The 26645-nt window shown below is 37.2% G+C and overlaps 1 protein-coding gene across 50 annotated transcripts in view; it reads right to left on the bottom strand.

Moving 5' to 3' along the window:
• MAP2 (microtubule associated protein 2) overlaps positions 1–26645 on the bottom strand; it is a 300076-nt gene that overhangs the window by 51979 nt on the left and 221452 nt on the right. For all 50 annotated transcript variants that reach the window (XM_060410370.1, XM_060410374.1, XM_042244123.1 and 47 more), the window contains 2 exons: positions 26289–26573; positions 168–281 (listed from right to left, as the gene is read on the bottom strand). In XM_060410370.1, the coding sequence (XP_060266353.1) occupies positions 168–281; positions 26289–26550 (376 nt within the window). In that variant the 5' untranslated portion in view covers positions 26551–26573. The remainder of the gene's footprint in view (positions 1–167; positions 282–26288; positions 26574–26645) is intronic.

Genomic DNA, 26645 nt, shown 5'->3' with positions numbered 1-26645 from the left:
TGTTGAGAAAAGTGAAAATAGGTCCCAGTGCATCCCAACAGAGGCATTTGAGGAATGTCACAAGTAGAGATGGAGTACGAGATATGGCCTATCTTTGAATGTGAAGACTTGATCCTGTGATTGAGGTGCAGCAGACACTGCCCCTGACCTGAGACTTTCTCATTTACCTAAAGGCAGAGCAGGAGGTTGATCTTTAGGCTGAGCTTCTTTCTCTTGTTCACCTTTCAGGACTGCTACAGCTTCCGCCGTGACTACTTGAACTATCCTTGCAGACACCTCCTCTGTAATAAATTGTAACAAAAGAAAATAAAATGAGCCATCGAAAACAGGTGGCAAAGAGGAAAATTAATCAAACAATACAGTCAATTAGAATTGTATTTCACTGTCTTTCTCCCTAAAAAGTGCAATAGGATAAGTTGCAGATAAACACACACACAAACACATTACCAAAAAAGAAAAAGAGAGACAGAGAAAGAAAATAAAAGGAGCTGGCATTCTGGGAGCTAAGCGAAATGCACACAGAACTAAGGAGAACAACTTGTATGGCAGTTTAAACAATAATAATAATAAAAAAACTTTATATAAACAGAAATAATGTATTATTTTGTACCCAGTAAAACACACTTCTATGCTAATCTGAACAAATACCATGATTTAAAATCACAGGAAGATGCTTCAAAATGTGAATTTGTGATTAAATAACACTATCTGGTTTCAGTATGAACAAGAGAGATTAAGAAAAACCTGGGAAGATAAAATTTGAGTGGAATACATGGAAATGATGTATCAGATAGTCCCTTTCTAAAGAGCTGCTCCTTTTCTCAATAGTAGATGGTTTAAAGACCTTTGAGGCCATATGATATATATTCAACTTAGTGTAATTGTTGTTGTTGTTAGTCACTAAGTCACGTCCAACTCTTTGTGATTCCATGGACTGCAGCCCACCAGGCTCCTCTGTCTATGGAATTTTCCAGGCAAGAATACCAGAGTGGGTTTCCATTTAATTCTCTAGGGGATCTTCCCAACCCAGGGATCAAACCCACATCTCCTGTGTGAGCAGGTGAATTCTTTACTGCTGAGTGACCAGAAAAGCCCTATAGGCAGTGCAATAGTTTCATTTTAAAAAGCTAGACTGAGAGGGAGGTTCATCATTAAACAGATCGGTCTGTGAGATGCCTGATCACCAGTTTCTGGTCTGTCACAGCATCTGCTGAGCCGTGTCAATGCTAACTCTATATAACCTTGTCAGAAAAAATCCAGGCAATGATGATCCATATGTCATCAACTACAAAGGAAAGAAGTCTTCTGAGATTAAAAATATTTTCTAAATTAGAGATAAAATTCTACAGAATTTTTTCATCATATTTATAAAAAAACATCTACCACCAGGAAATTAGTCTACTTTGCACTCATTTTTCATTTCAATGATGAAGGATCCTTTTTCTTTACTATCAAAACCAAGTATGGAATAATTACAGTATCAAATAGCAAAGATGCAATTCATCTTTATAAGGATGTTTTAACTCATACAATTTAATTCATAGTATCACACAATTTTAGAGCTAAAAGAACTTTGAGAGAAGTTTGTCTAAATTTTCCCACTTTGCAGATGAGGAGACAAAGGCTGGGTATATTGATGAGATTTGCTCAAGTTCACACAGCTGATGGAGGCAAAACATATTAGAACCCAGGTTTTCTATTATGATGTTCTTCCTCTTAAACAGAACAACAGAAGGAATAATGGGAAAATAACCAAAAAATTCTTTAGCAGTCATGTGTGAATTACTAAAGGAAATATATGAACTCCTTTAAAGGTATGAACCAAGGAAATACACTCGCAGATCTGCTTGTCTACTCATGCATCTAATGTACACTATGGCTATTCCTGATTATATTTGGAGACTATGTAACAAGTGATTAACCAATATCTATCTATCTAATCATTTATCTACCTACCTACACATCTTGAAGACTATGTTAGAAATTGCAATAGATAATTTACCTCAAGAAGATGAATATTTTATTTCTAAGAGACAGTATTATTTTATTAGCATTTTAGTTCCATTTTAGCTTTGCAGGTAAATATGTGACAATAACAATCATTAAAGCATCGTAAGGATTAAGCATTGTAATCATCAAAGCACTGTAACTGCTATGCTATTTGGTGGGGAGGACAGGGGAGGAAGAAGGGCTGTGTGTTTCCATGAAGCCAAGCTGCTGGGTTGAAAGGCTAATCTCCCAGAGTGACATTATCAATGGAAAGAATACTGCAAAATGGGCCACAGAAAGGTAAATCCACTTGGAGACACTTCTTTGTTGTCCATACTGTTTAATAATATAACAAAAAGAATCAGTTTACTTTTTGTGAATTGCCACTTACATATATTAACTTTCAATGAAATTCAGACATTTAAAAATCAATAGAGTAATTTTAGCACTTCTAGCATCCAAGTGTTTTATGGAGAACTGAATGCAGTGGAGACGCGGAACAAACACTCCAGAAAATGGGATATATATAAAACCAATGCATCTTCTGGATCATTCCTGCATCTCCCTGTTGGCGCTATGCACATTAGTATTTCCCGACAGCACTAAGGAAATATATCTTGTGTGAAACTGTGCTCGTACACAAGCCTTATCTCCACTACTTTGTAGTTTCCCAAGTCAAAGATTTTCTCTCTGGCATTGTTGCAGTTCTCAAAGCTTCTCTCAGTGAACTTTATCCAGATTGGACCTTTAACACAATTTTTTGAAACGATGAGAAATCAACATGAAAAGCTTGTTCATAATATTTACACAAATTCAGAAGTAATCTGTGCCTGTTACTATATTTACTAACTTAACCCCCCCATTTATATAATTTATTGTATTCTTAAGATTTTGAAGCATTCTAGAAAAGTATTTCTTAAATGGGGTTCCAAAATTCTTCTGTACTTTCTGAAGACATTTCCAGGATCTGAGAGTAGTTAAGAAATAAAATTTGTTTAAATTGGGAAGACAGTCCAATAAAAATAATACAAATATCTGCTAATTTATGTGAACAAATAACAAGTGAGCTACATAATTATACCAGTCATTTTGCTTGAGAGTATATTTACAATAATTCTGACACCATGGAGAATTAGTTTACACGTTCTTGGCTAATGAGAACACAGGTGGACTTAATAAAGAATGTATTTACATGAGGTGTAGGTCAAATGACATCTTTAGGCACTATGCAGGCTTTCAAAATATTCTAAACAGAGATAAATAAAGGGAAAATTGAATCATAACTTGTCTCCAATCAGTTTGCTGCTGCTAAGTTGCTTCTAAATTAGAGACAAAATTCTACAGAATTTTTTCATCATATTTATAAAAAAAATCTACCACAAGGAAATTAGTCTACTTTGCACTCATTTTAATTTCAATGATGAAGGATCCTTTTTCTTTACTATCAAAAACAAGTATGGAATAATTACAGTATCAAATAGCAAAGACACAATTCATCTTTATAAGGATGTTTTAACTTATACAACTTAATTCATAGTATCACACAATGTTAGAGCTAAAAGAACTTTGAGAGAAGTTTGTCTAAATTTTCCCATTTTGCAGAGTCGTGTCTGACTCTGTGCGACCCCAGAGACGGCAGCCCACCAGGCTCCCCCATCCCTGGGATTCTCCAGGCAAGAACACTGGAGTGGGCTGTCATTTCCTTCTCCAATGCATGAAAGTGAAAAGTGAAAGTGAAGTCACTCAGTCGTGCCCAACTCTTAGCGACCCCATGGACTGCAGCCTACCAGGCTCCTCTGTCCATGGGATTTTCCAGGCAAGAGTACTGGAGTGGGGTGCCATTGCCTTCTCCAATCAGTTTAGACAGGGCCAACTTTAGTAAAATGCACTATATCAGCTAGTACCACATGTTTTATCAGTGATAGTTTACTTTTAGCAAAACAATATTAAGATGGAAAGTAGCAGGACATTTTATTGGGTTTGCTGTTTCAAAGAACATTAATTTAAATGTGTTTGAGTTTCATGGTTGAATAAGCTGGTTTTATATTTGTAGGCATTTAATCAAAACTAGTAAAATAATTTAGCCCAATCTTAGGAGAACTGATCTTTTTTTTTTTTTTACAAAGGAATTTCACAGATTATAAGAAAGCTATTTTAGAATAATCAAATAGGCTGTGTGGGAACCAAGTTCATGACACGTTATATTCCATTCTGGGGAAAATAATATTGTTAAAACTTAAAAACTAGAAAATAAGTGTATTTTCTAATATTATTATAATTTAACACTTTACTCAGGAAAACACAAATATAGGGTTGCTCAGGGGTTTCAAATGGTCCAGTGAATTTAAAAATCTTTCTCTAAGCAAAGGCTGTCATCAGTGTAGAGATGGCAGCTTCCCACATGAAGGATGGCCTTTTCCCACTGGAGGCCTAATCAGCAGATCTCCTGAGGGAGCCTCATCGTTATAGCCTGGCTTTTGGAACAGGGGCAAATATACTCAGGGTTCAGGTAAAGTTCAGGGAAGACTAATGGTAAACATGTCAAACATATACAAAAGATAAAGGAAGACAGTCAAAAAATCAGACCTATAAAAATTATAAGAGTTACAATGTGTGTGATTATATATATATATATATAATTATAGCTAATTATGAAATTATATATATTCATTCTACAAGTATTTATTAAATACCACCATCATTCCATCCACCTTTCTATCATATCTTTCTATCTATCTAGAATATTACTATCTTTTATAGTGTAAATTAGACAAAGTCACATGGACTTTAAAGCAGAGACATGTGGGCGTAAACTCCAGCACTGCTACCATCTAGTTACTTCATCTTTGGAATTTTACTCAAACTCATTGAGTTTCAATTCCTCAACCAAAAAAAATGGAAATGATAGTAATACCCATCTCACAGGTTGTTGTGAGGAACTCAAATATAGAATAGGCCTGGCACATCAAGAACTCAAATAAAAAGATTTCCCACTAGTTCTTCACCTAGATGTTTTTATTTTCTCTCAGTCATACATTGTTCTGAGTTCTCTACTTTTATATTTCTACTTAAAGAGAGAGCAATGGTGATATGCAGTAAGAGTCCCAGCCCAACGAGGCTATTTATGTTGAATTATAGGATAGTATGATTACTCTGTGATTACCTATGTTGATGGCCAGTTTTTCTGGTTGTTATTGTTGCTTTCTTTCCATAGACAAAGCTAGAGGCATATTACTTATTTATTTTCTGGCTTCATACAAACTTCTTTGGCTGTGTAGGTTCTGGGCTACCATCTGCTCTAGACTCAGCCAGTAAGTCCCAATTATCGAGTGTCTGTCTTCTCGACTGTTTCTAGAAGCATGATAACCCTTATTTACTGCTGAGGACAATGAGCAACATGAAACATTCTTTTTGTGATGAAGAGATTAGACTATATTTTAATCCTTCATTGCTTACTTGTTCTACATTCTTATTCCCTTTCTTACTTTCTAATTTTTTGTTGTTAATTTTTCCTTCCAACCATTATACATATAAAATTTTAAGTAGGATTTAGTCATTCAGAAGATTAAAGATGAATACAGATTATGCATAAATTGACAAAGTACTATTCATTATACTTCACTGAGAGTTAACACAGATCTTCACAAGGCCAAATTTGCCTGTTACTCCAGGTATTTCTTGACTTTCTAGTTTTGTATTGCAGTCCCCTATAATGAAAAGGACATCTTTTCTGGGTGTTAGTTCTAGAAGATCTTGTAGGTCTTCAACTTTAGCTTCTTCAGCATTACTAGTCGGGGCATAGACTTCGATTGCTGTGATATTGAATGGATTGCCTTGGAAATGAACAGAGATCATTCTTTTGTTTTTGAGATTGCTTCCAAGTACTGCATTTCAGATTCTTTGTTGGCTATAATGGTTACTCCATTTCTTCTAAGGGATCCTTCCCCATGGTAGTAGATATAATGGTCATCTTGAGTTAAATTCACCCATTCTAGCCCATTTTAGTTTGCTGATTCCTAAAAGGTCGATGTTCCCTCTTGCCATCTCCTGTTTAACCACTTCCATTTGCCTTGATTCACAGATCTAACATTACAGGTTCCTATGCAGTATTGCTCTTTACAACATCAGACTTTACTTCCATTACCAGTCACATCCACAAATAGGTGTTGCTTTTGCTCCAAAGAAAGGAAATGTTAAAGAATGCTCTAACTACCACACAATTGTACTCATCTCACATGCTAGCAAAGTAACACTCAAAATTCTCCAAGCCAGGCTCAACAATACGTGAACCATGAGATTCCAGTTGTTCAAGCTGGATTTACAAAAGTCAGAAGAACCAGATATCAAATTACCAACATCTACCGGATCACTGAAAAAGCAAGAGTTCCAGAAAAACATGTACTTCTGTTTTATTGACTATGCCAAAGCCTTTGACTGTGTGGATCACAACAAACTGTGGAAAATTCTGAAAGAGATAGGAATACCAGACCACCTGACATGCTGCCTGAGAAGTCTGTATGCAGGCCAAGAAGCAACAGTTAGAACTGGACATGGAACAACAGACTGTCTCCAAATTGGGAGAGGAGTACATCGAGACTGTATATTGTCACCCTGCTTATTTAACTTATATGTAGAGTACATCATGAGAAATGCTGGACTGGATGAAGCACAAGCTGAAATAAGATTGCTGGGAGAACTATCAATAACCTCAATACGCATATGACACTACACTTACCGCAGAAAGCAAAGAACTAAAGAACCTCTTGATGAAAGTGAAAGAGGAAAGTGAAAAAGTTGGCTTAATTCAGAAAACTAAGATCATGACATCTGGTCCCATCACTATGGCAAATAGATGGGGAAATAGTGGAAACACTGACAGACTTTATTTTTGGGGGCTCCAAAATCACTGCAGATGGTGACTGCAGCCATGAAATTAAAAGATGCTTGATCCTTGGAAGAAAAGTTAGCACCAACCTAGACAGCATATTAAAAAGCAGAGACATTACTTTGCCAACAAAGGTCTGTCTAGTCAAAGCTATGGTTTTTCCTGTGGTCATGTACGGATATGAGAATTGGACTATAAAGAAAGCTGAGAGCCGAAGAATTGATGCTTTTGAACTGTGGTGTTGGAGAAGACTCTTGAGAGTCCCTTGGACTGCAAGGACACCCAACCAGTCCATCCTAAAGGAAACTGGTCCCAAATATTCATTAGAAGGACTGATGCTGAAGCTGAAACTCCAATATTTTGGCCATCTGATGTGAAGAACTGACTCATTAGAAAAGACCCTGATGCTGGGAAAGATTGAAGGCAGGAGGAGAAGGGGACGACAGAGGATAAGATGGTTGGATGGCATCACTGACTCAATGGACATGAGTTTGGATAAACTCTAGGAGCTGGTGATGAACAGGGAGGCCTGGCTTGCTGTAGCCCACGTGGTTGCAAAGAGTAGGACACAACTGAGCGACTGAACTGAACTGAAGTCGCAGCTGAAAACATGACACATCTTACTGTAATCTGAAATTCTGAGAGGATCAGTTATGTTTCTTTTGAACATCTAAAATTTTCAGAAGTGGACATTTTTAGTCTATGTTAGAGATTGTCTTAAGGACGTTGTGTAATATGTATTTTATTCTTTATTTTGTTAATGTCAAGGATTTAGAATTTCAGTGAAAACCTTTCAACCAGTACTTGAATATTAACTTGGTATAATTTTACCAGCAGTTGTCATTATGTTTTTATAACTAATACAAGAATAGCTCATGATGTGGCCATAAAGTCTTGTCATGCCTAAGCAAAATGAATGGATAACTTGGAACTAATCTGATAAATGATCTGTCTAAAAATCAGCTAGACTGAAAACATTAAAAGTAACTTCTTTAAAACAAATCCGTTTTATAACCTTTAAATAATGTTATTGCTTATGAAAAGTGAAAGTGAAGTCGCTGAGTCGTGTCCAATTCTTTGAGACCCCATGGACTTTAGCCTACTGTGCTCCTCCATCCCTGGGATTTTCCAGGCAAGAGTACTGAAGTAGGTGCCACTGCTTATAGGCTTACATAAAATAAAGGATTTAAAGATAAAACCCAGGTAATAGAGCAAAAGGTGACACTGTATCATCAATATAGAGATAAACAGCTACAGGTAAAAAAGTGAAGTCCGTCTTGTAAACATATTCTGAATAACAGACGTGGGGTTGGTATTCACAAGAGGATCAAAGCAGTCCTCAGGAGGCTGAACTGAATTCTGGAAAGCATGTTTATTTTTGTTATTGGGTAAATCTATTGGTGGAAGCATATACCACCAACGGAAGTAAATAGGTATAAGAAACTGAGACATGCTCTCATCCACAGAAACCTACTTGATAATACCTTGGAGATATGATGCTAAGCTACTTATATTCTCCTACATAATGAATAAACATATTGCAATACAAGGTTATTAAACAAGTTGCTACACTAGGCACTTCTATTTCCTGTCAATATTATATATTCCACACAGTAACATATTTTCCAAGTTGGAAAACTAGCAAAATCATGGATAAAGGCAATTTACTGTCTCATTAGAATATCATTTTGATTTATATCAATGTAGTACAGATATTTTATATCATAGTAGATTTTGGTGCAGAGAAGGCAATGGCACCCCACTCTAGTACTCTTGCCTGGAAAATCCCGTGGACAGAGGAGCCTGGTAGGATGCAGTCCATGGGGTCGCAAAGAGTCGGACACGACTGAGTGACTTCACTTTCCCTTTTTACTTTCATGCATTGGAGAAGGAAATGGCAACCCACTCCAGTGTTCTTGCCTGGAGAATCCCAGGGATGGGGGAGCCTGGTGGGCTGCCATCTATGGAGTCGCACAGAGTCGGACATGACTGAAGCGACTTAGCAACAGCAGCAGATTCTGGTGTCAAAAAATCTGGAATCAAGCCTTGTCTTTAGCTCTTAATAACTGCAAGTAAATACTCTCTCTAAGCTTCAGTTTCCCCATCTAAAAAGGGGAACTGAAGTGATATTCATCTTTTGGTATATTGGGACAACTAAATGAAATACATATATATACATATATATATAAAGTGCTTATTTAAATTATATTACTATTTAAATCACACTCACAGTTTTGTTATCGTCAAGTCTACTATCATCATTTGACTGACAAAATGTAGGTAAAGACCGACAGTTTCTGTCATACATTAGGACAATTCTGTTGTTTTTCCCAGTGAGTACCTTCTTGCTTGAATTTTGGGTCATTGTCTAACAGACTGTATCAGGCTCCTGCCAGTTATTCTCGAAACTAAAACGACAAGGTAAATTTTACTCTATCCTTATACCATGTTGCTGTTGTTCAGTCGCTAAGTTGTGTCCAACTCTTCTGTGACAAGGCTCCTCTGTCCATGGGATTCCCCAGGCAAGAGTACTGGAGTGGGTTGCCATTTCCTTCTCCAGGGGATATTTCCGACCCAGGGATATTCAACCAACTTACAGTCAGTTTGCAATCCTCCAGTTTTTTCCATGATGCTGATTCAAGCTACACCACTATGCACTTCTGGTCACATTATTTTATCACATCAAATTCTGTTGCCAGTGTCAGGCCCTGTTTCTAGCACCTATTTTCGGTTTAGTTATTTTGTTATACTGATCTATCAATATTGTTTGTTTGATTTATAAACAATGGAGCTGAAACTTTCTCAGTGGCCCTGACAATTCCAACCTGGTTCTGAGCAACATCTGACATTGTTGGTATACAAAGAGTCTGATTTTTAATGTGTACCTTTTGGGTTTTCATCACAACCAGCTGAGATTACTTGAATATGTAAAGGCTCACTGATTACACTGTGAACAAAAAACATCCAAGCAAGTTGGCATATGCCTGAGAATATATTTTTGTTGATTTCTTTCAGGTTAAGAGAAAAGTAAGAGATGTTGACAATAAATTCAACCATATGGAATATAAAAGCCAGAAAGTGTTTTTGCTTTTAAGAATAATAAGTATAATAGCGCTATGTTAAAAGAAATGACAAGTAAGCCTACCGTACACTTGTGAAAGAAGGAAAACAAAACAATTTTAGACAGAATGCTCCTGTCAAGAAAAGGTTTTTCTCAGTGGGGTAGAGAATGGTTGCCTAGGAAACTGAAGCTAATTGCTGCTGCTGATGGAAACTAGTCAACAAGGAAAGCACTGTGTTCGAAGTGCTCGGCTAAACAAATACCCTAGATAAATTCATAAAAACAGGGAAAGAAGGAAAGTTCCTTGCCTCTGCTCCAGCTTAATTTGGAGAGTGAATGGTCTCTCTGAAGCTGTTACCCATGATCAACTGTTGATGAAGGAAATTAAAAGAGCAGATTGGTTTTTGTTGTGGTGGTGGTTTTGTTTGTTTCTCTGGCACCTTAGCACTTATTAAAGAGGCCAGCATTGGCATATCCCTTCCTAATCAGATTCCCATTGATCTCAAAGGGTCACCCTAGCCACCTGGCCAACACGACAGCTGTAGATCTCTGCGTACCAGCTTTTTCCTTCAAAGATGAATTCCAAAGATTTACTGACTAAAACAAGGATAAATTTATGAGGGAAAACGCCTTTGCAGTAATGTTAGTTTATGGAGTAAAATGCATTTAAGATGAGGAATCATGACTGCACAAAGTTCATTCTGAGAGGTGCTTAAGTTTAAGCTATATTGTGCCCACTCCAGATGATGTAACTATGCTTAAGTTTAAGCTATATTGTACCCACTCCAGATGATGTAACTATGCTTAGTCGTTACCAAGGCCATGAAGATGAGCAAGAGAAGGTGTTCCTATATTTAAACTGTACTGGAAAGTGGGACAATCTCATTGAAGAACATGGTTTTTTTTTTTTTTTTTGGTTTGTTTGTTTTTTAAGATTTTTCTAGTAAGGGCCACAGATTTTGGCTGATCTATGCATTCACAGTCACACACATGGTCCTCTTCTGAAAGGCATTTGCAACCACTTGGACTAGGATTAGGAGTACAGTGTATGACTATAGGAGAATTTTCCCTCTTTCTCTTTTCTCCCTATTTCAACCTATGTGCTTGAATCCATAATCTTATTTAGATGGCCAATTTAATCTACTCAAATGAAGTTCTTAGAACTTGGATAGAATTGGCCTAATGTGTAATTTACTCAAAGGGAAAAGTCTTTGTAAATTAAGATGGTTATCAGTAGAAGGATATTGCAAGTTAAGAACAACATATATGGAACCAAAAGTAATTAGAAAGGCAAAGCACCAATCAAAAACAGTACCTACTGGAAAATTTAACTTCAGGTTTTAAGGGTACAGCAGAAGAAATATAGCAAGCAAAGATGGCTTAGCTTAATAATTATATATTCTAATTAAAGGTTTGTGCTGTTGGTGGTATTGGAGGATCTAAATGTAGTAATATGTGCATATTTGTAGTGTTGTTTGTATTTCATATAGTAAACATTTACTAATTAAATCAGCTTGCAATATTTTATTGATTCTAAATTAATTTGGGAAAGAAATGTCTTGGGGAATATGGCTCTCTGAAAATTTCAAACTGTTTAATATCAATAAATTGAGTACAATAATTAAGGCACTGAGGGAACTGATAAAATGCTTTTAGAGCCTTGTAATGCTCAGGTTTTGCATTTTGTCAAAACCATTAAAACTGTACTACTCCTTGTAGACTTGAGATAAATTGGATTACTGTCTGTATTGTCTTGAGCATATCACACAAAGGAATGTAGAAGGAGACATTATTAATAACATTAATGAAGAGATGAAATATCAATACAACCAAGAGAGATTGAAAAAACTCATCCTTAGAGTAACTGCATGATAAACAACACAAAATGTACTGTGTGTGCAGAACAGCACTTGCACATGTGCGTGTGTATGTGTGTGTGTGAATCTATGCATGTGCCAGCATTCATGCACATAAAGGTCTATCTGTGTCTTCAAAGTTTTATCTGTTTTTGGTACCTCAAAAGACTTGGGCACCAGCACAGGTCTAAGATTTCATACGGGGAAATTATTGTTTCTACAGTTGCAAATCCAGGAATGTCTGAGACAGAGAACACAAAGAAAAAATGGAAAAACACTCTAGATTCCAAAAAAGAAAGAAACCATTGAGCAAAGTTTTAAAGTGTAAGTGCTCTATATATCAGGAAGAGTCTTTACCAGTTACCTCTATAAACTGAAAGATTTCATCTAGGGAAAAACTGTTACAATAAAAAGGTAAAAATCAACAGCTTAGCTACATTTTGTTGGCTCCATCTCATCCCCAAGGTAATAATTTTCAATCTTTGGAGGCCTGTGACCTAGAATCCTACAGAATTTAGGAACTACATGGTGGGAAGATTGCTTTTGTCACAGTACATCATAGTGTACCTTCAATCAGCAAACAGATAGACCAACATGACTTCTGTGTAATTAGTTTGCTTAAGCCTCTAGTCCTAACATAGTTCTAAGAATGAATGTGTAAATAATAATATACAGCATCCACCTTATTTGATTCTTCTTAGTCTCTCATGAAATGTAAGTATTTGAAGTGTTTCTGTTTTACAACTGCCTATTTTATTTTTAGCACTGGAGTTATATAAAATGTTGTTCACAAATGTTCTCTTTATATCAGTCCTGAAAGGACTAGGCAGACTTTTAAGTCACTAAGTACATATGGTAATTCTTTATCATTACAAATTATAACTGAATATATATAACCTGAGAACCATGTTTCAATTATACTGCAGGAAAAGGGACAGTGGAATTAATTACATTATGAAATTCTGAAAACTAAAATGCTATGACAGAAAACAAAAAATGAGAAAGAGATAATTTTGAGTCATCCTTCTTTTAGTCTTTAATAATGTTTGTTAACTAGAGCTCAACCATAATATAAGATAAGGAGGACTGTTTCTTTGGAAAAATTCCAAAAAGCAAAACTGTTGATAGTTAAGGATCTTTTCCAGGGTTCTGAGTAGCAAAATCAAGAGAATTTGCAAATAAGAAAATAATTTTTTTAAGTTAGAAAACAAGTGTCAAGTCTAACATATTTATACTATTATGATAGTAAAAAGCAAAGACAAATAGAATTTAAAAATTTATGCCAAAAATTATTCTAGAATAAAAATATCCTTTGTATTCTGGATTGATTAATGCATTCCATGAAACATCCTATTAAATGAATTTCTCTCCAACTATGGGATACAAAAAGTTTATGTTAAGATAAACAAAACCAATTAATAGTAATTTCAAAGTAATCTTCAGAAATTTACAAATAACATACAAATACTATTTTAGAAAATACGCTCTAATTATCTGTTGAAATAAAATTTTACATTGATGATTTTGCTTCAGTGTTGTTTACTTATCTCAATCTATATCTCTTTTGTGTAGAGGGTCTCACTGATAGCAAGCATACCTCTAGAAATACTTGCAAACTGTAGGTGCCAAAGGTGATATATCATACTTAAAACTGTCAAAGGTGGGATGCCAAATATTTTCAACAGGACAGAGAACATTGTTATCCTGACTGAACGAACTTCCTCTCCTAAAATGCGACTTTTGAAAGTGGCATCTGTACTTGCTTCAAACTCATTTCTCTTTTCTTTTTTTTTTTTTTTTCACTACAATCAAGACAGATGAACTGGATGACAACTGGCCTGGAAGAACTGTCTTACATGCTTTGTGAGACAGGCCAAGTTAGTGCAATTTTTTTTTTTTTTTTGGAGAAAAATCAATTCTGGTAAAGCTCTCAGGAGAACAGGTTTATTCCAATCTTTCCAAAACTTTAGTCACAAATCTTGATTTTTCAAAAAACCAATAGATAAATTTCAAAGAAAAAAATCCTACACTTTAGCTTAAGATAAAGAACAGTAGCATGGAAATGCAACAAGGAGAAAAAAGTATCCAAAGAACTGATTCATTTTAAAAACTGCTTATAAAATTAACTAGTTTAATTAAATACTGTCCTTTAAATACTGAAATAATTAAAATTAGAAAATGTAAATGTGAGCATCTTTTATTTTAATATGTCAAAAAGGAAAGAAAATCTTCAATTACATGCAGCTTTTAAGATTTTTTAAAATAAGAAAACTAGAGAAGTGTGTCTGATTGAAACTGAAACATTTTTCCTAAAATTAGTGAATAAATATCCCTGTTATTCAATAGGGAAGTGCTGTTTATTACCTAAGAACTTATCATTTTCAAGTAATTTTATAGACTCAAAGATGAAGCAGTGTAAAAGAACATTGGTGATATACTAATTAGATTGACCTTCAAAAGTAGGATATATAACATCTCTCCAAGACAATACTAGTATATTCCTTTAATGAAGTATAATTAAGTCTATGACTTAGAGCATCCATTTTCTTTAAGATTCAGTTTGTCCATTTGTCAGAAATGAAATTTATGTGGCCTTCTGATTTATAGTAGTGAGGCAATCTTTTCCTTAAAGCCAGAAGATCAACAAAGGTGTGCATTTTAGAGTTCTGTTTGCAGGATATTTCAGTATCATTTTCTATTGAGGCCAACTCTTACATCAGACTCTATTTTGCAAGAATGAACAAGAAAAGTTGTCTAATCTGTGTACTTCTTAGCTGTTAGATTATGGATGTGTCTCAGAAAGGTCATATATCCTGATTTTTTATATTCTTCCCAGTTTCGGTGTTTTCATCATCAAGATTGTATTTCTAATCAGATGTCTTACTTCTATCTTATGTCAAAGATATGTTTTCTTCACTCCAAATCTTCCCTCCCATTTGCAGAACATAACAAGTCTTCTGCTATATCCCTCCATGATACTCTCTTTACAACAGTATTTCAAAATTCCAACTTGATTGAGCTAGTCAACACTTCTACAGTCTTTACTCTGAATCCAGCCTCCTCCCATGTTCCTCCATCTGCCTCTTTAGTTCCAATATTCCTAACATCATCTTTCTCACAAATATGTTGCTTACACAATATTTACACAAATATATTCAAAGCTTTTGTAGCCCTATTTTGTTTATGTAATTTCCATTCTCAAAATTGAACATGAATACTTTCTCTCTTCCTTTTTTTTTCTTTTTTTTCTGAACTTTTAATTTTGTATTGGGGTATAGCTGATTTATAGTGTTGTGATAGTTTCAGGATCTCTCTTCATCTCACTTTCCAAAATATTTATTAGCACCAACTAAAGCATCGCTACGAACAAAGCTACTGGAGGTGATGGAATTCCAGTTGAGCTATTTCAAATCCTGAAAGATGATGCTGTGAAAGTGCTGCACTCAATATGCCAGCAAATTTGGAAAAGTCAGCAGTGGCCACAGGACTGGAAAAGGTCAGTTTTCATTCCAATCCCTAAGAAGGCAGTGCCAAAGAATGCTCAAATTACTGCGCAATTGCATTCATCTCACATGCTAGTAAAGTAATGCTCAAAATTCTCGAAGCCAGGCTTCAGCAATACGTGAACCATGAACTTCCAGACGTTCAAGCTGGTTTTTGAAAAGGCAGAGGAACCAGAGATCAAATTGCCAACATCCACTGGATCATGGAAAGAGCAAAGGAGTTCCAGAAAAACATCTATTTCTGCTTTATTGACTATGCCAAAGCCTTTGACTGTGTGGATCACAAGAAACTGTGGAAAATTCGGAAAGAGATGGGAATACCAGACCACATGACCTGCCTCTTGAGAAATCTGTATGCAGGTCAGGAAGCAATAGTTACAACTGGACATGGAACAACAGACTGGTTCCAAATAGGAAAAGGAGTACATCAAGGCTGTATATTGTCACCCTGCTTATTTAACTTATATGCAGAGTACATCATGAGAAACGCTGGCCTGGAAGAAGCACAAGCTGGAATCAAGACTGCCGGGAGAAATATCAATAACCTCAGATATGCAGATGACATCACCCTTATGGCAGAAAGTGAAGAGGAACTCAAAAGCCTCTTGATGAAAGTAAAAGAGGAGAGTGAAAAGTTGGCTTAAAGCTCAACATTCAGAAAATGAAGATCATGGCATCTGGTCCCATCACTTCATGGGAAATAGGTGGGGAAACAGTGGAAACAGTGTCAGACTTTATTTTTGGGGGGGGTCCAAAATCACTGCAGATGGTGACCACACCCATGAAATTAAAAGACGCTTACTCCTTGGAAGAAAAGTTATGACCAACCTAGATAGCATGTTGAAAAGCAGAGACATTACTTTGCTGACTAAGGTCCGTCTAGTCAAGGTTATGGTTTTTCCAGTGGTCATGTATGGTTGTGAGAGTTGGACTGTGAAGAAAGCTGAGCACAGAAGAATTGATGCTTTTGAACTGTGGTGTTGGAGAAGACTCTTGAGAGTCCCTTGGACTGCAAGGAGATCCAACCAGTCCATTCTGAAGGAGATCAGCCCTGGGATTTCTTTGGAAGGAATGATGCTGAAGCTGAAACTCCAGTACTTTGGACACCTCATGCGAAGAGTTGAATCATTGGAAAAGACTCTGATGCTGGGAGGGATTGGGGGCAGGAGGAGAAGGGGATGACAAAAGATGAGATGGCTGGATGGCATCACTGACTCGATGGACATGAGTCTGAGTGAACTCCGGGACTTGGTGATGGACAGGGAGGCCTGGCGTGCTGCGATTCATGGGGTCGCAAAGAGTTGGGCATGACTGAGCAACTGAACTGAACTGAACTTTACTACAAAGGGATGCCAGTCTGTAGACATGCACACATGCACAGATGCACACGTTTATTAATTTATTTGCTTGTTTCTCTTCCTTGTTTCAGAAAGGATTCAGTGTTTCAGAAAGAATTGAAGGTTAACCTTTGAGTGAATAAATATAATTATATATTTTGATATATATTTATATACATTTAATGGGGTCGCAAAGAGTCGGACATGACTGAGCGACTGAACTGAACTGAACTGATGGAGTATAAGCATTACATTATATGTCAGAAGGAACATGGAGATGAATGAAGCACAGCTTCCACCTCAAAACACTTATGATCAATGCTATTCAGTTCAGTTCAGTTGCTCAGTCATGTCCGACCCTTTGCGACCCCATGAATCACAGCACACCAGGCCTCCCTGTCCATCACCAACTCTCGGAGTTCACCCAAACTCACGTCCATCGAGTTGGTGATGCCATCCAGCCATCTCATCCTCTGTCGTCCCCTTCTCCTGCCCCCAATCCCTCCCAGCATCAGTCTTTTCCAGTGAGTCAACTCTTTGCATGAGGTGGCCAAAGTATTGGAGTTTCAGCCTCAGCGTCAGTCCTTCCAATGAACACCCAGGGCTATTAGCAAGACATAAGATGGCACACAGAGGTATTTGAAAGAGGAAGAGATTCACTTGAGAGAATAAAATGAATCAGCTCTGGACCTTTGATCATGGATTTCTGATAATCTCTTCTGTTGCATGTACCCTTTCAAATGAGTCCTTTGTCACTTGTTTCATGATGCAGCATGTGAATGAAACCAGAGCAGATTGCTTGGGCAAATTAACTAGGTTTGCAAAAGAGAACACTGTTAGTTCAAATAGAGAATTGACTACTCATGCTGGAGTTACTTATGCAAGAATCAGAGGTGCTCAGCTCCCAGCCTTACCTTGACCTTTGTTTCCAAACACAAAACCTGGACTGAAAATATTGAATCTAATTTTCAGGGTGCTGAGGCTGAATCATCTCTGTTACACAAGATTTTTCTCTGAATCATGTGTTGATTGCTCCCTTAGTACCCATTTTGCCTAATGTTTTCTGAAGTTTGAGCATTGATAAAATCAATTGTAAAAGTGGACATTTAACTCTCCTTTCTAACATTTGCATACTAGCATTACCTAGTATTTGCATACTTGTTAAATGCTGCCGTGAGAGCCTAGAACCTATGCTTCCCTCTTTGTCTGCTCATCAGCGAGTAAGGCTGAGGGAGTAAGTAAGGCGAGTCACACAGAGGGAGGGCACTGGGCGGTTTGGTGTCCTTTCCCCCTCAGGACTCATGATGTCAAGTCAGATCATGCTTAAACTACCAGGTCTGCAATGCTGCACCCGTTGTTCTGTTCATCCGCTCCTGGTATGAATTTCCAGACTCCCCTGACAATCAAAGCAGTGCTTTATGTAATGTGCTAAGGTGCAGTGAAGTGTGAGGGAATGAGAGGGCTTGATACATAGAAGCAGAAAGTCGGTTCATCTCAAGTAGCTTGGGGAGACAAGAGGGAGGTGTTGACTGCTAGGTACTCCCTGACCTACTAACCTCCCAGTAGCGATAAAACCAAACCTGAAGCCAACCCTCAAGGGGATATTTGGTATACAGTGACAGACATTTTTCTCAGGTATATGCAAGCAATATAATCAAATTTATATATATATCTCATACTTTTCAAAAACACACCTTAGTGACTGATGAAGAATATTCTCCAGATATTAATTTATTTGTTCCAAATTACTATTAAGGTTTTTCTCTTTTATTTTCTGGGAGGAGAGAATTCTTAGCAATTGAACAAGGGACATATAAAGGTCATGCATAATCCTCACCGAAACATAGGCTTAGAGGGTCCAAAAAAAAAAAAAAAAAATCAGGTAGACTGGCTTCCATGGCTGATTATTGTCACCTATTCAGTACAAACAAAAAAGATTTTATGAACTGTTTAGAAATCTTCTCTAAATGTAGATTTTAAAAAAACCTCAAATCATTGGGATACACTGAAAGAAAAATATGATGATACAATGTGGTAGCAAATTAGGAGAAAATTTAATAAGGTCTTGAAAAAAATATAGTATTATGAGAAAGGCTCAAGTGAAAAATACAATGCTATTAAATTATATTTATAGCTAGAAACAAGAAAGAGTAATTTTTATAAGCAGTTCTGAACTCTCCTTAGCTCAAATCTGTTGCATTAAGATTCAAATTCAAACAATAATTTTTCAAAGTGTCAGTGGACCAAAGAGAATTATATATATGTGTGTGTGTATGTGTGTGTGTGTGTGTGTGTGTATATATATATATATTAGTGTCTATGATGTAGTTCTGACTTTAACCCAAAACAAGACAATAAAGAAACGAGAATGATTTCCACAAGTGCATGGGAGGAATTTTCTGGAGGAACATACATGGGAGTATGGGAACATATATTGGGAACATACATTGCAAATGCATATGCAAATTAATCTTAATTTTTAAGTATTATATTATATTACATTAGATCAAGCCTTACTCTTCACCACTTGAACTGTTTGTAGGCAATTAAAATTCCAAGGAATAAAATCATGGGTTTTATTTGTTGAGTCACTGCGTTTAATTAAAAGGAGTCAAGAGAAACCAAGTTTTCCTTAAATTCTGATTCATAATTACTGGCTTCAAACAATCACATTCCTCTCTAAGATTCTGGCTGAAGAGCAAAGAAAGATACAAGGTAATTCTTTTATAGAAAGAACTACCTACAGTTGCACATTTAAATAAACAACTGTATCTGGTACCTATCTTTTCTTCTAATTTGTAAAACATTTTAAGCTGTATTTAGCAATATCTGCTATAAGCAAGCAACCTTACCAAGGTTGAGAGGCTGTTCTTCACTATAAAGTCCAGGTAAGACAGCCCCCAATTAGGTTCAGATCGCCTTCTATTTTCCAACAAGGCAAGTCACATATGATTGAAGCTAATACTCCAAACCTGCTTCAAACAGTATAGAGAGCACAGAGGACAAAGCAAACGTGACAAATACAAACCTCATGCCTTTTCTAGCAATTCTTGTCTTTCTCACTTTTTTCTAGACCCAGATGCCCAACCTTTCGAAGGAAAACATTGCAAAGATCCCCATTTTCTGTCCTTGTCCATCGGCGCCGCCAGGTGCAGACACTTTGCAGTGAGGCCGTGTGCTTTTCTGCAGATCCACCCTGAATGCTAAATAACTGCTCTGCACACTCCTCTGCGGAGCTTGGGGAAATGGCAGCCAGAGCAATGAGTGGTTGGCATGGCAACAAGGAAAGGAAAATCTGCAACCTTTTGTATTGTTAGGCCAGCCTATTTATTTGCCTTCAGGGGTGGTGGGGCCGGCTTCAGTCACTTCACATGAGAAATGGTTCTGCACTATTTTGCTCTGTGTGCATTAATATATATTATGTATAATATACCATAGTTTAAATGGGATGGTGATTCCTACCATTATATCTAAAATGTGGGAATGGAGGGAGGGGAATATGGGGTGAGAAAATGCAGATTAAAAGTTTCTAAGATTAGAAAGGGAGAGAGAGAAGTGTAGAGGTATATTCAGATTTTTGCTTGTGACTGCTGATAACCCTTTTCTCCACTATGCATTTTCAATCTGAAATTTATAATTTCAGCAACAAAAAACTTAGATATTCAAGCATGTTCATGACTGGGCTGCTTGAATCAGGAGGATGTGAAAGGGCACGTTGAGCTTTAGAAGATGCATCTCCATTGGAAAGCTCTGGAAAAAGTGACTGTGATAACCCAGAAGGGTTTTACAGATCTCACTGCTTTGATGGGAGCAGACCTGGAGAAATGCCCCAGAAATGCTGGAGAAACACTGCAACCCTTGGGAAATCAAGGGGTAGTTTGCCGAAGGACTGACCTTTAATCTTCAAATTTACTCAAAAAGAGACCTGGCAGTGACTTATGATAATCACAAAGGCACTTTACACTGTGACTGCTGTTTTTTATTTTAACCAATGTTCAAAGCATTGTACCTCAGAATAGTCAAAATCACTTAAAAAGTGTGATTTTAAATACTTCAAAGTTTTGGCATCTGTAAACATCTCAGAATTGCCTTTCTTTCTCCATTCAAGCTGAAAACTGGGAATAAATTTGCCGTCATGCTGAAAGGCACATGGATGTGACTGTTCTGCAATGGAAGAACTGTCTCTGGCTATGACTGGTTATTGTTGCTGCTGGGCATCTAGCTGCACGGGGCAGTGGAAGGAGCACGGCCCCATAAAGCAGACCTGTGTGCTGGCTTTAGCCAAGTATCCTGCATGGGTCACTAAACCCATAAATAGGAGAAATATGAGAGGTCATCTTACAAGATAATATTTAGTTATCTGGATGTTGTCTTGCATATTGCGTATTCAATCACTCAGTTCTTTCTGACTCCTTGCAACTCCATGGACTGTAGCCCACCAGGGTCCTTTATCCATAGAATTTCCCAGGCAAGAATACTGGAGTGGGTTGCCATTTCCTACACTAAGGGATCTTCCCGACCCAGGGACTGCACCTGCGTCTCTTGCATTTCCTGCATTGGCAGGTGGATTCTTTCACCACTGCCACCTGGGAAGCCCAGATGTTATCTTGATATAAATTGTAATGTGCATTTGAGCATCACCTACAAATACGAAGCTTAAATATGAGACTCCTAATTATCACCCAGAGTCGAAACTCTGTGGGGACTGAAATGCATTTTGTTTGCTTTCCTCATTAAAGATAAGGTGGAAAAGAGAAGAAGGGTTTATTACAAGCCTTTATTCTTATTAACCATGGTGGAAAATGATTTAAAAATGACTTGTTTCAGAATTATGTTGTATTCACTTATCAATAACAATAACTTTCCTAAGTGGCCCGTTTTTCATGGATTTTCTATGGTTTCTCTTCTGTTGTTTTAGGCATGACTTCTAAAAATGACACTTTAATAAGAAAATATAAGAAAAATTCTTAAAGTAAAAAGTTATGTGATACTAGGTGAGTATAATTCTATCTACCTTTCTATGGATTAGCTTTAAATTGTAAGGAAAGAGACAAAAATCTAGACGAGTAAGTTGTAAATTAAATACAAAGTGTTATTTCCTTCCAGCATTTTCTGTGCAACCCCTCCCCGCTGCTTCCTCCCCCACCATCTTAGTGCATAAGATCAAAAGTAAGCTGACTATGGCCTTGCACCTTCAAAAATTAAAAAGTTATTATGGTCCAGACATGAAGGTGAACACTGAAAGGGGTGGATGAGAGAGAATGAGGCAGCCCTTTGGTTAAAGTAAGTGTCCTCTGATGAAGGAAAGAGGAAGGAGAGTTGATGACTGCAATTCATTTATTATGTGATCTTGTTTATAGATATGAATAAACAATGTTGAGCAAAAGATTTATTTCTAAGAATGAAAGTAGAAGAAAAGGAAAGTAAAAGAAAGATCTTTGGCTTTGATCAGCCATGATCTGGACATTGTAACAGACAGCTCAGGATGTCATGGGAAATGTTTCCTGTTTGCAACATCCTGAAAAACATCCATATAGGAGAAACTGCAGTATACTGATAGATTACACGAAATGATGAAAGAGTGGGGTAATATATAACTTGGTCCTCACTCAAATAATCACCTCAAAATATAATGCCTGCTCAATCAATGGTCTCTATCATCAAAGGATAGCATTTTTAAAGATCATATCTAAGATTAAAGAATATTCCTTTTTTACTGGGGATGATTTTTGTTTGCAATTTGTGGAACAATTACATATAAGCCATCAATAATATAATTTATTATTTTATTAAGCTAAAGTTTGGAGTCTATATAAAGTCTGCTTTATTGACTATGCCAAAGCCTTTGACTGTGTGGATCACAAGAAACTGTGGAAAATTCTGAAAGAGATGGGGGAATACCAGACCACCTGACCTGCCTCTTGAGAAACCTATATGCTGGTCAGGAAGCAACAGTTAGAACTGGACCTGGAACAACAGACTGGTTCCAAATAGGAAAAGGAGTTTTTCAAGGCTGTATATTGTCACCCTGCTTATTTAACTTATATGCAGAGTACATCATGAGAAACGCTGGCCTGGAAGAAGCACAAGCTGGAGTCAAGATTGCTGGGAGAAATATCAATAACCTCAGATATGCGGATGATACCACCCTTATGGCAGAAAGTGAAGAGGAACTAAAAAGCCTCTTGATGAAAGTGAAAGAGGAGAGTGAAAAGGTTGGTTTAAAGCTCAACATTCAGAAAACAAAGATCATGGCATCTGGTCCCATCACTTCATGGGAAATAGATGGAGAAACAGTGGAAAGTGTCAGACTTTATTTTTTGGGCTCCAAAATCACTGCAGATGGTGACTGCAGCCATGAAATTAAAAGACATTAACTCCTTGGAAGAAAAGTTATGACCAACCTAGATAGCATATTAAAAAGCAGAGACATTACTTTGCCAACAAAGGTCTGTCTAGTCAAGCCTATGGTTTTTCCAGTGGTTATGTATGGTTGTGAGAGTTGGACTGTGAAGAAAGCTGAGTGCCAAAGAATTGATGCTTTTGAACTGTGGTGTTGGAGAAGACTCTTGAGAGTGCCTTGGACTGCAAAGAGATCCAACCAGTCCATTCTAAAGGAGATCAGTCCTTGGTGTTCTTTGGAAGGAATGATGCTAAAGCTGAAACTCCAGTACTTTGGACACCTCATGCGAAGAGTTAACTCACTGGAAAAGACTCTGATGCTGGGAGGGATTGGGGGCAGGAGGAGAAGGGGACGACAGAGGATGAGATGGCTGGATGGCATCACTGACTTGATGGACGTGAGTTTGAGTGAACTCCGGGAATTGGTGATGGACAAGGAGGCCTGGTGTGCTGAGATTCATGGGGTCGCAAAGAGTCGGACACGACTGAGCGACTGAACTGAACTTGGAGAGAAATTTAATTGCACATTAACTTATCACTGAAAAAATCCTCTGTAGGTATGAGAAGATAACAATTCACATTTTCCTCTCTTGCTGCCTTCCATACGTGGATGACTGATGGATTCAATACTCAGTCTTTTCTCTGGAGGGAGGCTGGTTTAAAGTTACATCATCGTTTGGACTGAAAACATCACTGTTTACAATCTTTGTCACTATGAATATACATATAAAATTTACATAATCAGTGTCCCAAAGGTAATGTAATATTCATTTGATATATGTTAAGCTGAATTCAAAATTAACTCTGGATGGTCTTGAGCCATCTGTTAGTTTCCTTTTAATTTATGTTATTTTCTCAAAGAAGCTGGCAAGGCCACACTGACCTGACAAATAGATTTTTTTCTGATGCTCTCAAATACTTAATTAAGATATTGAAAAAATGAAATAGTTAATGATATTGGTTCTGTCCTGCTTGACCAAGCACGCTACAAGTGATTTTTTTCTTGAGTATATAAATAAGCCTCCATAATAGTCAGTGAGAGTCAACTGGTGAGAGTTCAAGAGACAAAGCTAAGGCTTTTCAGTAGCTTTCCCCATTAATTTGAAAAGAACTTTCTTCTTTTTGTATCATTCACTCAACTGCTCACTCAACACACATTTATTGAGTCTTTGAGGTATAATGTCAACTGGTGCAGGGGCCAATGATGAGAAAAATCTTGGTTTCTCACATTACCTCCTTTATTCCCACAATCATTTTTTTCTAACATGTTCTCAACTCGCCATGCCTCAATCGCTTCAAAATTTTCCCAGTTAGTGCTCCTGATACCCAAGTCGCACTCTCTTCAAACTGTATTACACTTAACTGTAGAAAAATAGTTCCTGATCGAGGGTGTCCTGTTGTCTATATGAACAGAACTACCACCACTGATAATCACAATAACAATGGTACAGACACTATTTCTTGAGTCATTTATTTTATACACTCTACCTCATTTAATCTTCCCTGTAACCATGAAAAGTAAAAATAGTATTTTTATTTCATTCTTAACCACAATTTCTTACTAATGGGACATGGGTGTGTATAGGGCACTGGACAGCTTTTCAAATCCTTGAATTAGCTTGGACACTGCCACTCTCTTTTTCCTGTTCCACATACATTTCTGCAGGGTATTTGCTTTTTTATCACAGCAACCTTGAAAAGACTGCAAAATCCCAGCTTCAAAGAGACAGGACATCATGAAGAAGAATGTAGTATGACCTAATGTTGAAACCAAACTATCTTAAATTAATAGTTCATGCAGTATTTGACAGCTATTGAATATCACAGAATTTCATCTGGGTATTTAAAAACACTCTGCCACACTCTTGTGCATCTGCTGTGGAGCCTCAAGATGCTTCTGTACGTGATTTGGGACCTTGGTTTGGAAACAACCCCTCTTCAGCTTTACCTTTCTATACCGCTCATGTGGCACTGAATGTACTGTGTTCTGTATTTGAATTAGCTGTACACACAGGTCTCATGTGTGCTACTAGATCAACTGCTCTGGGAAGTTCAGAGCCCATTCTTTGCACTCGTCCTGGCACAGCTTATACGTAGAAAATGTTCAACATACTTTGTTAAATGAAAAGAATCACACTATGTATGTATGTATGTATGTATGTATGTATGTATGTAATTTCTCCTCAGTTATTTGAAATGCCTTTCATACTTGCCCATTAAAATTTAAATATATTTTTTGAACTGAGTGTACAGCGGATGTGTGGCTAACCAACTGAGTGTAGAAAACTAACCCTTGAATAAGTAAGGAATGATCTTGAAGCAGACAGAGCCTTTCTTACTAGCAGTTTACTTACTGTTTTTGGAGTAGCATGTCTGCAAATTACTGTCTTCAAACACATTAAATTCTGAATTACAGAGAAAAGGAAAATAATGGTAAAGAACATTATAGAGCAGACTAATGTGCTGCAGTCCATGGGATAGAAAAGTGTCGGACACGACTGAGCGACTGAACCGAACTGAATGTTTCTCTAAGCCATTAATGACAATATCATCAACAAACTTGTCGTAGAAATTACACTTTAAGATTAAATTATATTCTATTATCCTTTAAGCATCTGTATATTAGTTCTTAAAAAGCTATCCAGAGAAGTATTAAATGGTTCCCGTGTATGCATGTCCTGTTTTCCTTTCTTTTTTCCTTTTTGAAAGCTGGGAGACAGACTCTACATTCCTTCCTGCCCTAAAAAGTAATGTGCTTCTTATCAATTAATCAGATTTAAGCCCAGTATCATTCAAGAGAATCTCAGTTAGTGAAGTGTTTTGTGTTTTTTTTTCAGTGATTTACAATGCTGACAGTTATTAGCAAAACACACATACACCAAGCCATTTGTCTACTAAAATTAAGGTGGTAAATGGAAATTCCCTGGTGGTCCAGAGGTTAGGACTCTGAGCTTTCACTGTAAGGGCCCTGGGTTTGATCCCCAGTCGGAGAACTAAGATCCTGCAAGCTGCTTGGCACAGCCAAAAGTAAATTAAAAATTAAAAAGGAGGTAAGACTGAGAATATAACTGATCTGGGGGAATGTCAGGCTAGTTCCTATGATTTTTCTCTCCTTTTGGTGTCTATTTCCCTTGACTGGCTGGAATTTCAGTCCTGGCACTAGTGAAAGATCAGGGCTGTAAACTAATTCACTTTAAGTGTAAACAGACGTCAAAGCACAGAGCAAGCACTGGCGACAGAAGAGCCCTTAGTTACCTGCTGTTTCTCTGTCAGCTGAGGTCAGTTCTCCGTTGATTCCGTTCTCTTTGGTATTTGAGTAGGTGCCCTGTGACCCATGTTCTCCAAAGGCGCCCTCTTCATCCTCTCTGTAGGGGAATCCATTGGCGCTTCTGACAAGTCCCTCCCCTGCCCCACCTTGATCCTTGATCTCCGGTGGGTGTGGCTGGGCGGATGCCTCTGTAAGTTGAGCTGAGGTCCAGTGAGGCGCCTTTGCTTCATCTTTCCGATCATCTGCCATTCTTCAATGTCCTGGGATGTTTCCTGTGATTGGAAGAAGAAAAATGGCAGCCTTGACCTTGGAGAAAGCTTATCTGAAGTACTAAAATAGGGAAA

The sequence above is a fragment of the Ovis aries genome, chromosome 2 (genome assembly GCF_016772045.2).
Source record: "Ovis aries strain OAR_USU_Benz2616 breed Rambouillet chromosome 2, ARS-UI_Ramb_v3.0, whole genome shotgun sequence".
NCBI classification, from domain to species: Eukaryota; Metazoa; Chordata; class Mammalia; order Artiodactyla; family Bovidae; genus Ovis; species Ovis aries.
Note: the sequence above shows the minus strand (reverse complement) of the source record. Positions and strands in the feature narration are given on the sequence as shown.